Source organism: Ranitomeya imitator, chromosome 1, assembly GCF_032444005.1.
Source record: "Ranitomeya imitator isolate aRanImi1 chromosome 1, aRanImi1.pri, whole genome shotgun sequence".
NCBI lineage: Eukaryota > Metazoa > Chordata > Amphibia > Anura > Dendrobatidae > Ranitomeya > Ranitomeya imitator.
Genome location: NC_091282.1, coordinates 54,287,999 through 54,300,868, shown reverse-complemented (window position 1 = coordinate 54,300,868; position 12,870 = coordinate 54,287,999). Strand labels below are relative to the sequence as shown.

General features: G+C 42.6%; 1 protein-coding gene across 6 annotated transcripts in view; it reads left to right on the top strand.

Annotated features, from left to right (window-relative positions):
* Positions 1-12,870, top strand: part of DYM (dymeclin) — a 328,401-nt gene that overhangs the window by 200,615 nt on the left and 114,916 nt on the right. For all 6 annotated transcript variants that reach the window (XM_069746704.1, XM_069746678.1, XM_069746713.1 and 3 more), the window contains one exon: positions 6,720-6,822. In XM_069746704.1, the coding sequence (XP_069602805.1) occupies positions 6,720-6,822 (103 nt within the window). The remainder of the gene's footprint in view (positions 1-6,719; positions 6,823-12,870) is intronic.

The window sequence follows — 12,870 nt, the reverse complement described above, 5'->3', positions numbered from 1 at the left end:
TTCTCCGTTTTCCTTCATTGCCTGGTGTCTAGGCCACAAATAGAAAAGAAGAGCAGCATCCATACCAGGTGATAGAGATCCAAAAAACGATTTATTCTGCCATCAAAGGTTACAACGTTTTGGCCAAGGTGGCCTTTGTCAAGTACACAGAGTCTCAGAAGTGGCCATCTTAAATAGTGTGGAGCCCACATGGGCACCAATCACCATCAAGGAGCGGCCTTTATTAAATATACATAAAAATAAGAAATTTGTGCTTGAATCACTTTCGACATATAATCACAAAACCAATAACACCCAAATCTCATAACCCATAACAGATAACATATACAGAAACAAAACAGAGAACATAACATCAATTCACAGCCCAATAGCTGTGTTTGTTGCTCCGTTGTCATGGTGAGGCTTCATCCAATCACATGCATTTGATAGGGCAATCCCCTTACTTGTCCAATCACTAAGTGTTAAAGAAAAGGGCGCAAAGTACATCACCCTCCAATCATGACTAACCTGCAGGAAAGAATCCACATGGCCATAGAACGCCGGCGCATGCGCACAGAGCACACCACACGGCCGATCATGTGACCGCCCCATGGTGCCGCCCAGCGCGCACGCGCCAGACATCGCAGGCCAGGCGCCGGAGAGAGAAGGCACAGCGAACGCCGCATGGCCGACCCGGAGACATCACAGCGTATCAACGCCAGGGTCTCCAACCCGCCGACACGCGACACTGCGCCTGCGCTCCCAGGACAACCGCGGACATAGCCAAATCCATGGCAACTACACTCCCTACATAAAAAGCAATGGTTACATAATGATTTGACAGACAAGGACCACAGGGAGGGAAAAAAAGGGCCAAACATAACAGAGTGACACCCAAAAAGGAGGGAAAATTTACAAAAAAACAATATAATAATTAGCCTCCGTCTGTTCCTAGGATGCCAAATCTCGGACTTATCTGTAAAAAAGAGGGAAAAATGAAAAAAAGAAAAAAGGAAAAGAAAAATTATAAAAATTATTACAAAAGACTAGTAAAATTTGCAAAAATTGCAAAAAATAGCACACAATTAAAAATACACAGAGGGGAAAACGCAAACTCTAAATGAGTAGGGGGGACACAATATTATCGATTGTTGAGACTAAATCTATAACCCACCTAACATACCAGATATCTATCTTGCTACAACTATGTTATGCAAATCTGTAGGTTATAATCTACATTAAGTCCTTTGGGTTGTAACGTCTCTAATACTGAGATCCACCTCAACTCCTTTTGTTTCAATTTAAGTGTCCTATCACCCCCTCTCCTTAGAGCAGGAACCCCATCAATGACTCTAAAACGCAGCTGATTAATGGAATGTCTACATTCACTAAAATGCTTAGGAATTGGTAAGCCCTGTAAATTTGTACGTATTGTGCTCTTGTGCTTACTTATCCTTGTTCTTATTTCTCTCGTTTCACGGTGAAACAACGAGAGAAATAAGAACAAGGATAAGTAAGCACAAGAGCACAATACGTACAAATTTACAGGACTTACCAATTCCTAAGCATTTTAGTGAATGTAGACATTCCATTAATCAGCTGCGTTTTAGAGTCATTGATGGGGTTCCTGCTCTAAGGAGAGGGGGTGATAGGACACTTAAATTGAAACAAAAGGAGTTGAGGTGGATCTCAGTATTAGAGACGTTACAACCCAAAGGACTTAATGTAGATTATAACCTACAGATTTGCATAACATAGTTGTAGCAAGATAGATATCTGGTATGTTAGGTGGGTTATAGATTTAGTCTCAACAATCGATAATATTGTGTCCCCCCTACTCATTTAGAGTTTGCGTTTTCCCCTCTGTGTATTTTTAATTGTGTGCTATTTTTTGCAAATTTTACTAGTCTTTTGTAATAATTTTTATAATTCTTCTTTTCCTTTTTCTTTTTTCTTTTTTTCATTTTTCCCTCTTTTTTACAGATAAGTCCGAGATTTGGCATCCTAGGAACAGACGGAGGCTAATTATTATATTGTTTTTTTGTAAATTTTCCCTCCTTTTTGGGTGTCACTCTGTTATGTTTGGCCCTTTTTTTCCCTCCCTGTGGTCCTTGTCTGTCAAATCATTATGTAACCATTGCTTTTTATGTAGGGAGTGTAGTTGCGATGGATTTGGCTATGTCCGCGGTTGTCCTGGGAGCGCAGGCGCAGTATCGCGTGTGGGCGGGTTGGAGACCCTGGCGTTGATACGCTGTGGTGTCTCCGGGTCGGCCATGCGGCGTTCTCTGTGCCTTCTCTCTCCGGCGCCTGGCCTGCGATGTCTGGCGCGTGCGCGCTGGGCGGCACCATGGGGCGGTCACATGATCGGCCGTGTGGTGTGCTCTGTGCGCATGCGCCGGCATTCTATGGCCATGTGGATTCTTTCCTGCAGGTTAGTCACGATTGGAGGGTGATGTACTTTGCGCCCTTTTCTTTAACACTTAGTGATTGGACAAGTAAGGGGATTGCCCTATCAAATGCATGTGATTGGATGAAGCCTCACCATGACAACGGAGCAACAAACACAGCTATTGGGCTGTGAATTGATGTTATGTTCTGTTTCTGTATATGTTATGTGTTATGGGTTATGAGATTTGGGTGTTATTGGTTTTGTGATTATATGTCGAAAGTGATTCAAGCACAAATTTCTTATTTTTATGTATATTTAATAAAGGCCGCCCCTTGATGGTGATTGGTGCCCATGTGGGCTCCACACTATTTAAGATGGCCACTTCTGAGACTCTGTATACTTGACAAAGGCCACCTTGGCCAAAACGTTGTAACCTTTGATGGCAGAATAAATCGTTTTTTGGATCTCTATCACCTGGCATGGATGCTGCTCTTCTTTTCTATTTGTGACTTTTGGTCCGATTGGATCCTTGGACTTTGGAGCGTGCATCCCCTAAGCTGAGTGCTGATGGTTGATTTTCTTGTATTTGACCGTTGTGGTGTCTAGGCCAGTCTGCAGACGTGGGCCTGCTCTGCGGCTTCTTACCCACCAGCCGGGGAGTGGAGGGCCACCGCGCGGCTTCACAGTCACAAATCATAAGCGGGTCATAAAAACTCAAGATGCTTAAATGGAGACATACGGTTCCCAAAATTTTTTATTTTTTTTAATGTTTGGTTCAAATTTTTATTATCTTTACCAAGGGGGCCGTCAAAACAAGGAATATACAGCGGAGCCGCAGCAATGAAATAAGGGCAAAAACTGACCACCATGGACCCGGTGACAAGTCTTTAAACCGTGCCTATATTGGCAAATGGGCACAAGTAACGATAAGAAATACTAAATGCTCAAAATCCGGCTAAAGTCTTCATAAAAGCGTCACTGTCAAAAATTTGTTTAAATCATGTAAAAAAAAAAAAAAAAACCTGCTCCAATTACAGTATTAGGCTGTGTTCACACGTTGCGTTTTTTTCGCGGTTTTTTCACGGTTTTTCCTGATAAAAACGCTATAAAACCGCAAAAAAAACGCATACAATAAGCATCCCATCATTTAGAATGAATTCCGCATGTTTTGTGCACATGATGCGTTTTTTTCCACGAAAAAAACGCATCGCGGCAAAAAATGCAGCATGTTCATTAATTTTCCGTTTTTTTTGCGGATTTCCCACTCCAAAATGCATTGGGAAGTGTCCGGAAAAAACCGCGGCAAAAACGCGTCAAAACCGCTGCAAAATCGCGGCAAAAACGCATGCGGTTTTCTTGCGGATTTCTTGCAGAAAATGTCCGGAATTCTCAGGAATTTTCTGCAAGAAATCCTGAACGTGTGCACATAGCCTTACAATTGTCTCAGAATTTGTCTTGAAATGTTTTTAATTTTATCCTCCTACATAAACAGTTCAGTTACCATGTAGATTCACTACATTACTTATCCGGAGTTACATCCTGTATTATACTCCAGAGCTGCACTCACTATTCTGCTGGTGCAGTCACTGTATACATACATTACTGATCCTGAGTTACATCCTGTATTATACCCCAGAGCTGCACTCGCTATTCTGCTGGTGCAGTCACTGTGTACATACATTACATTTCTGATCCTGAGTTACATCCTGTATTATACTCCAGAGCGGCACTCACTATTCTGCTGGTGCAGTCACTGTGTACATACATTACATTACTGATCCTGAGTTACATCCTATATTATACTCCAGAGCTGCACTCACTATTCTGCTGGTGCAGTCACTGTGTACATACATTACTGATTCTGTACTGATCCTGAGTTACATCCTGTATTATACCCCAGAGCTGCACACACTATTCTGCTGGTGCAGTCACTGTGTACGTACATTAAATTACTGATCCTTAGTTACATCCTGTATTATACTCCAGAGCTGCACTCACTATTCTACTGGTGCAGTCACTGTGTACATACATTACATTACTGATCCTGAGTTACATCCTGTATTACACCCCAGAGCTGCACTCACTATTCTGCTGATGCAGTCACTGTGAACATACATTACATTACTGATCCTGAGTTACATCCTATATTATACTATAGAGCTGCACTCACTATTCTGCTGGTGCAGTCACTGTGTACATACATTACTTGTCCTGTAGGTAGTGCCCCCCACATTGATACGTTGGCAGGCCCCCTGAGGTTGTCCAGCTTGTCGGACCATGTGATGGGTATGAGGAGCAGGTGATGTCGTGCAGTTATAAGTTGAGCCCCTGATACTTTTGCTGGTCACTGCTGGAGACGTCTTGTGACTTGTTTCTCCCCTCTCTCCATAAAATACATGACTAGAGACTGGAGAGATCCCACATCTGCAGAAGAAACAATTGCGCTATGTGCGGTGGTGCGAGCACCGCCATCACCTGCTCTGTACATCCATTTCTGTACTTTCTCCTGACTGTTCCTATCTTCAGATGGAGTTCTCTCTTGTTGTACTCTGCTCAAAAAAATAAAGGGAACACTAAAATCCCACATCCTAAATATCACTGAATGAAATATTCCAGTTGTAAATCTTTATTCATTACATAGTGGAATGCGTTGAGAACAATAAAACCTAAAAATGATCAACAATCACAATTAATATCCCACAGAGGTCTGGAGTTGGAATGATGCTCAAAATGAAAGTGGAGAATCTAATTACAGGCTGATCCAACTTCAGTGGAAATGCCTCAAAACAAGGAAATGATGCTCAGTAGTGTGTGTGGCCTCCACGTGCCTGTATGATCTCCCTACAATGCCTGGGCATACTCCTGATGAGGCGGCGGATGGTCTCCTGAGGGATCTCCTCCCAGACCTGGACTAAAGCATCCACCAACCCCTGGACAGTCTGTGGTGCAACGTGACCTCGTTGGATGGTGCGAGACATGATGTCCCAGATGTGTTCAATCGGATTCAGGTCTGGGGAACGGGCGGGTCAGTCCATAGCTTCACTGCCTTCATCTTGCAGGAACTGCTGACACACTCCAGCCACATGAGGTCTGGCATTGTCCTGCATTTGGAGGAATCCAGGGCCAACCGCACCAGCATATGGTCTCACAAGGAGTCTGAGGATCTCATCTCGGTACCTAATGGCAGTCAGGCTACCTCTGGTGAGCACATGGAGGGCTGTGCGGCCTTCCAAAGAAATGCCACCCCACACCATTACTGACCCACTGCCAAACCAGTCATTCTGAAGGATGTTGCAGGCAGCAGATCGCTCTCCACGGCATCTCCAGACTCTTTCACGTCTGTCACATGTTCTCTGTGTGAACCTGCTTTCATCTGTGAAGAGCACAGGGCGCCAGTGGCGAATTTGCCAATCCTGGTTTTCTGTGGCAGATGCCAAGCGTCCTGGACGGTGTTGGGCTGTGAATACAACCCCATCTGTGGACCTCGGGCATGCAGACCATCCTCATGGAGTCGGTTTCTAACAGTTTGTGCAGACACATGCACATTTGTGGCCTGCTGGAGGTCATTTTCCAGGGCTCTGGCAGTGTTCCTCCTTGCACAAAGGCTGAGGTAGCGGTCCTGCTGCTGGGTTGTTGCCCTCCTACGGCCCCCTCCATGCCTCCTGGTATACTGGCCTGTTTCCTGGTAGCGCCTCCAGCCTCTGGACAGTACCCTGACAGACACAGAAAACCTTCTTGCCACAGCTCGCATTGATGTGCCATCCTAGATGAGCTGCACTACCTGAGCCACTTGTGTGGGTTGTAGAGTCCGTCTCATGCTACCACGAGTGTGAAAGCACAACCAACATTCAAAAGTGACCAAAACATCAACCAGAAAGCATTGGTACTGAGATGTGGTCTGTGGTCCCCACCTGCAGAACCACTCCTTTATTGAGGGTGGCTTGATAATTGCCAATAATTTCCATCTGTTGTCTATTCCATTTGCACAACAGCATGTGAAATTGATTGTCAATCAGTGTTGCTTCCTAAGTGGACAGTTTGATTTCACAGAAGTTTGAGTTACTTTGAGTTATATTCTGTTGTTTAAGTGTTCCCTTTGTTTTGAGTGTATGTTGGTGGTGGCACGCTGTGGGGCTTTTGCTGTTTTCGCTGTGCACGTTGCATTTTGTGCCTTTTTTAGTATGTGATATGTGTTCCAGCCGGTTTCCACTCCTGGCCGCCTGATGTTGAGCCTCTTCCATATTATGCTCCATTCTGTCTGTGGGATCTCACAATAGCGCTGGCTCCCATGAAGCTGGATCACAATATCTCTTTATTAACATTATTCTTTTTTTCTTTTTTCCTCTTTTAGTTTGTTTTCTTTGCTGTCTAAAAAACACAACAAAGTCCTGGAGCAAGCCACACAGTCCCTGCGAGGGTCCCTTGGCTCTGACGACTCTCCATTTCCTGACTACGTGAGTATCAAACTGCAAGCGAGTGTCTGCGAGACGGCTTCTCAGCCGGCTGATCAGGACACTGACACTCTAGGCTGCCACAGTCTGATGAGCTGACACCAAGATTCAACCTCGAGACTCTTGGTATGACTTCACGTCTCACATGTGGTTTACTGTGCACACAGATGTGACATGAGCCCCTCACTGGTGCGATACACCACACACCACCACTCTCCGTGCAATGTACGCAGGGCTATAATAGACTTTATAGAGCAGCGAGGACTGTCCTGGAGTCCATAATGGTTTCATAGTTTTTTATTATTATTATTATAGCGCCATTTGTTCCATGGCGCTTTACATGTGAGGAGGGGTACACATAATAAAAATAAGTACCATAATCTTGAACAATACAAGTCACTGACAAGAGAGGACAGAGCTGGTCATGCAGCAGTATGGTGGAACAAGGGTTACTGCAGGTTGTAGGCTTGTCGGAAGAGGTAGGTCTTCAGGTTCCTTTTGAAGGTTCCCATAGTAGGCGAGAGTCTGATATGTTGGGGTAGAGTGTTCCAGAGTAGTGGGAATGGATGGGAGAAATTTTGTATGCGATTGTGGGAAGAGGAGGAGTAAAGCAGGAGATCTTGTGAGGATTGGAGGTTGTTTGCAGAGAAGTACTGGGACACGAGGTCACAGATGTATGGAGGAGACAGGTTGTGGATGGCTTTGTATGCCATGGTTTGGGTTTTGAACTGGAGTCTTTGGGCAGTGGGGAGCCAGTGAAGGGAATGACAGAGAGGAGAGGCCAGAGAAGAGAGAGGGGGACAGGTGAATTAGTCAGGCAGCATAGTTTAGGATAGATTGCAGGGGTTCTAGAGTGAGGGAAGCCACAGAGTAGGAGGTTGCAGTAGTCGAGGCGGGAGATGATGAGAGCATGCACTAAGGTTTTTGCATATTCTTGCCTGAGGAATGTACGGGTCCGGGAAATATTTTTCAGTTGGAGTTGGCAGGAGGTGGAAAGGGCTTGGATATGTGGCTTGAAGGAGAGATTAGAGTCCAGGGTTACCCGAGGCAGGCATTGATATTAATGGTAGGTCTGTTGAGGAGGTTGAGTGAGATGGGGGAAGATAATAAATTTTGTTTTGTCCGTGTTAAGTTTTAGAAATCTAGCAGGGAAGAATGATTAAATAAGTGCCAGACATTGTGGGATTCTGGTTAGTAAGGAGGTGATATCTGGTCCAGAGCGGAAAGGTGGGAGGAAAGTTCAAGATGGAAATGTTGTTCCAGTAGTTTTGAGGCATAGGGGAGAAGTGACATGGGGCGATAGCTAGTCACAGAGGATGGGTGTGATCGAGTCATGTTTGAAATATGATGGGAAAATGCCGGTTATTGTTGATGTTGTTTGAATGAAGACTGTGGTGAGGTTTGGGATGAGATGGGACTGGATTGGGGGGAGTGCACAGGTGGTGAGATGTGATCTTGAGAGTAGAGAGGAAACTTGATATTTTGTAATGTGGGAAAAACTGGTTTTGGAGAAGGAGGGCTGAGCAGTTATAAGGAGAGGCTGTTGGCCAAAGATTTCTCTGATATCGATCCTCTGCTTGAAGAATGAGGCAAAAGTCTTCAACTGAGAGGAGAGGAAGGAGGTGCTGGGGAACAGAAGAGAGAATTGAAAGTGTTCAATAGCTGTTTAGTGCTAAGAGACAGGGAGGATATGAGAGATGCGAAGTAGGTATGTTTTGCTGCAGTGAGTGTGGCCTTGAACGTAATGAGGGACTGTTTGAATGCGATGAAGTGCTCGTTGCAGTGGGATCTTTTAGATCTCAGCTCAGCAACCCTGGAAGCCCAACTCAGTTGTTTGGTCAGGCTGGTGTTCCAGGGTTGCCTGTTGATTTTGCAAGCTTTAAATGTGTACAGGGGGCGAACGATACAAGAGCTACAGCTGTTGTGGTATTTAAAGCTGCAGCAGCATCTTCACTGTGTAAGGAACTTAAGCCGGGGGAGGGGCTCAAAAAGTGTGCGTAAATCAAGATGTTTGAGATTTCTGCAAGGGTGTGCAAGTTTGTGGAGTGCGGATTGTGCACCTAGAGATGAAAGGGAAGTGAATGTAAGTAGGTTGTGGTCAGATAGAGGGAAAAGTGAGTTTGAGAGGTTAGTTAAGAGGCGGATGAAGATGAGGTCCAGTGTGTTGGTTATCTTATGAGTGGGGAGTTCAGAGGATATGCACTTATATCACATGCAGAGACAGTCCCAGCTCTTTACAGCACGCCATAAGTCAGTATCTTGAAGAGAAATTCTGCTCACATAAAAAATGCTCTTTATTGTAAACACTCAAATTCTTGTCTCAATGGTCATTTTATGTATATATGTTTACATATGTATCTTGTGTATATTTATACACACACACATCATTTGTTGGCTAGTGGGATTACTCGTCATATCTCCCTAAATGTACAGATTGTCAGACTGTCTCATATAATAAAAATTATTACTGTAATATCACAGTCCATGTGGAAACCAGGTTATTGTAGTTATATTAGTAGCATAGCAGTATTATAGTAGTTATATTCCTGTACATAGTGGCAGTATTATAGTAGTTATATTCTTGTACATAGGGGCAGTATTATAGCAGTTGTATTCGTGTACATAGGGAGCAGTATTATAGTAGATATATTCTTGTACATAGGGGCAGTATTATAGTAGTTATATTTTTGTACATAGGAGCAGTATTATAGCAGTTGTATTCTTGTACATAAGAGCAGTATTATAGTAGTTATATTCTTGTACATAGGAGCAGTATTATAGCAGTTGTATTCTTGTACATAGGAGCAGTATTATAGTAGTTATATTTTTGTACATAGGAGCAGTATTATAGCAGTTGTATTCTTGTACATAGGGGCAGTATTGTAGTATTTATAGTCTTGTATATAGGAGTAGTATTATAGTAGTTGTATTCTTGTACATAGGAGCTGTATTATAGCAGTTGTATTCTTGTACATAAGAGCAGTATTATAGTAGTTATATTCCTGCTAATGGGGCAGTATTATAATAGTTATATTATTGTACATAGGAGCATTATTATAGTAGTTATATTGTACATAGGAGCAGTATTATAGTAGTTATATTCTTGTACATAGTGGCAGTATTATAGTAGTTATATTCTTGTACATAGGGGCAGTATTATAGCAGTTGTATTCTTGTACATAGGGAGCAGTATTATAGCAGTTGTATTCTTGTACATAGGAGCAGTATTATAGTAGTTATATTCTTGTACATAGGGGCAGTATTATAGTAGTTATATTCTTGTACATAGGGGCAGTATTATAGCAGTTGTATTCTTGTACATAGGGAGCAGTATTATAGCAGTTGTATTCTTGTACATATGAGCAGTATTATAGTAGTTATATTCTTGTACATAGGGGCAGTATTATAGCAGTTGTATTCTTGTACATAGGAGCAGTATTATAGTAGTTATATTCTTGTACATAGGGGCAGTATTATAGCAGTTGTATTCTTGTACATAGGAGCAGTATTATAGTAGTTATATTCTTGTACATAGGGGCAGTATTATAGCAGTTGTATTCTTGTACATAAGAGCAGTATTATAGTAGTTATATTCTTGCTAATGGGGCAGTATTATAATAGTTATATTCTTGTACATAGTGGCAGTATTATAGTAGTTATATTCTTGTACATAGCGGCCAGTATTATTGTAGTTATATTCTTGTATATAGGGAAAGTATTATAGTAGTTATATTCTTGCTAATAGGGCAGTATTATAATAGTTATATTCTTGTACATAGGAGCATTATTATAGTAGTTATATTGTACATAGGGGGCAGTATTATAGTAGTTATATTCTTGTTCATAGGGGCAGTATTATAGTAGTTATATTTTTGTACATAGGAGCAGTATTATAGTAGTTATAGTCTTGTACATAAGGGGAAGTATTATAGTAGTTATATTCTTGTACATAGGAGCAGTATTATAGTAGTTATAGTCTTGTACATAAGGGGAAGTATTATAGTAGTTATATTCTTGTACATAGGAGCAGTATTATAGTAGTTATAGTCTTGTACATAAGGGGAAGTATTATAGTAGTTTTTGTATATGGTGAGTAGTATTGTGCATATATCAAATTTTATCAAATTTAATTTTTATATATATATATATATTTTTTTTTTTTTTAATTGTTAATGTTCCGATCATTATCCAGTTAAAAAGATGTAACATGTTTGAAAGAAGGCAGTGCTGCTTCCATGAGATGTTGTCTTCCATTAATAGTAATAATAATTAAAGCGCCAACATATTCTGCATTACTTTATAGTTTTAGATGTGACTGATACAAACAATTAAGACATTACAGAATAAACTTAACTCCGATACCAAAAAGAGTGAGAGCCCTGCTGCTCACAAGCTTACAATCTATGAAGAAATAAGGGAGACAGGAAAGGTAAATGGTAAAATGTGGTTATGTTGTACAATACATCCATAATATATTACAGTAAAGGTACCGTCACATTAAGCAACGCTGCAGCGATATAGACAACGATGCCGATCGCTGCAGCGTCGCTGTTTAGTCATTGTGTGGTCGCTGGGGAGCTGTCACACAGACAGCTCTCCAGCGACCAACGATGCCTAAGTCCCCGGGTAACCAGGGTAAACATCGGGTTACTAAGCGCAGGGCCGCGCTTAGTAACCCGATGTTTACCCTGGTTACCATTGTAAATGTAAAAAAAAAAAAAACACTACATACTTGCATTCCGGTGTCTGTCGCGTCCCCCGGCGTTCAGCTTCCCTGCACTGTGTAAGCACCGGCCGTAAAGCAGAGCGGTGACGTCACCGCTGTGCTCTGCTTTACGGCCGACTGGGGCTGACACAGTGCAGGGAAGCTGACGCCAGGGGACGCGACAGACACCAGAATGTAATTATGTAGTGTTTGGTTTTTTTTACATTTACAATGGTAACCAGGGTAAATATCGGGCTACTAAGTGCGGCCCTGCGCTTAGTAACCCAATGTTTACCCTGGTTACAAGTGAAGACATCGCTGGATCGGCGTCACACACGCCGATTCAGCGATGTCAGTGGGTGATACAGCGACGAAATAAAGTTCTGGCCTTCTAGCTCCGACCAGCGATCTCACAGCAGGATCCTGATCGCTGCTGCGTGTCAAACACAACGATATCGCTTTCCAGGACGCTGCAACGTCACGGATCGTTATCGTTCTAAAGTCGCTCAGTGTGAAGGTACCTTAAGTAGAGTATGCACATAATGCGGCATGAACCGGTCACCAGCCAGTATGTGTACACACACAGAGGGCTACTAAGTGCATGAAGGGTGTGAATAGATGCTTGCGGGGGGGGTGTCATGATTTTGAAGAGAATTTTGTATGAGCCAAACCAGGATAGTTAGATAAGTGAAGTGCGGCGGTAGGCCAGTCTTAACAAATGCATTTTTAGGCCACGCTTAAAACTGTGCTCAACATCATCCACATTCTTAACAGCTTAGATTTAAGTAATATTTACAATCGGGGCCTTTTGTTATTTCAATCTTTCCAGCAGGAATTCTGTTGGATACCATAAGCCCTCTTTATTATTCCCAGCAACCTTTGCTGTGTTTCCCCACAAGAGCAGCTGACAGACATTCCAGGCATCCTGAGCTGCCCATTTAGGACTCCTTAACTGTTGTCCACATCCAGTGAGCACAAAAATTGGTAGCATTGTATCCATCTACCTATGTACAACAATATAACTACTATAATTCTGCCCCTATGTACAAGAATATAACTACTATAATACTGATCCTATGTACAAGAATATAACTACTATAATACTGAAGAAAAAAGGAATGTAGTCAGCTTACCGGTCTTAGACGAAATCCCCAGACCTGCCAACGCCCAGCACGGTTCGGGGTGAGCGCCCACAGCAAATGAAGACAGAAAGAGAAATGATCCAGCTGGAGGTGGAGGCAGTTCAGACTTTGTGAGACTTTATTAGACGACTAAAGCGATAAAAAGTTCTTCAACAAGAAAAATCTTTACATAGCAAACACCTGGCACACCAGTGAGGAGGATCA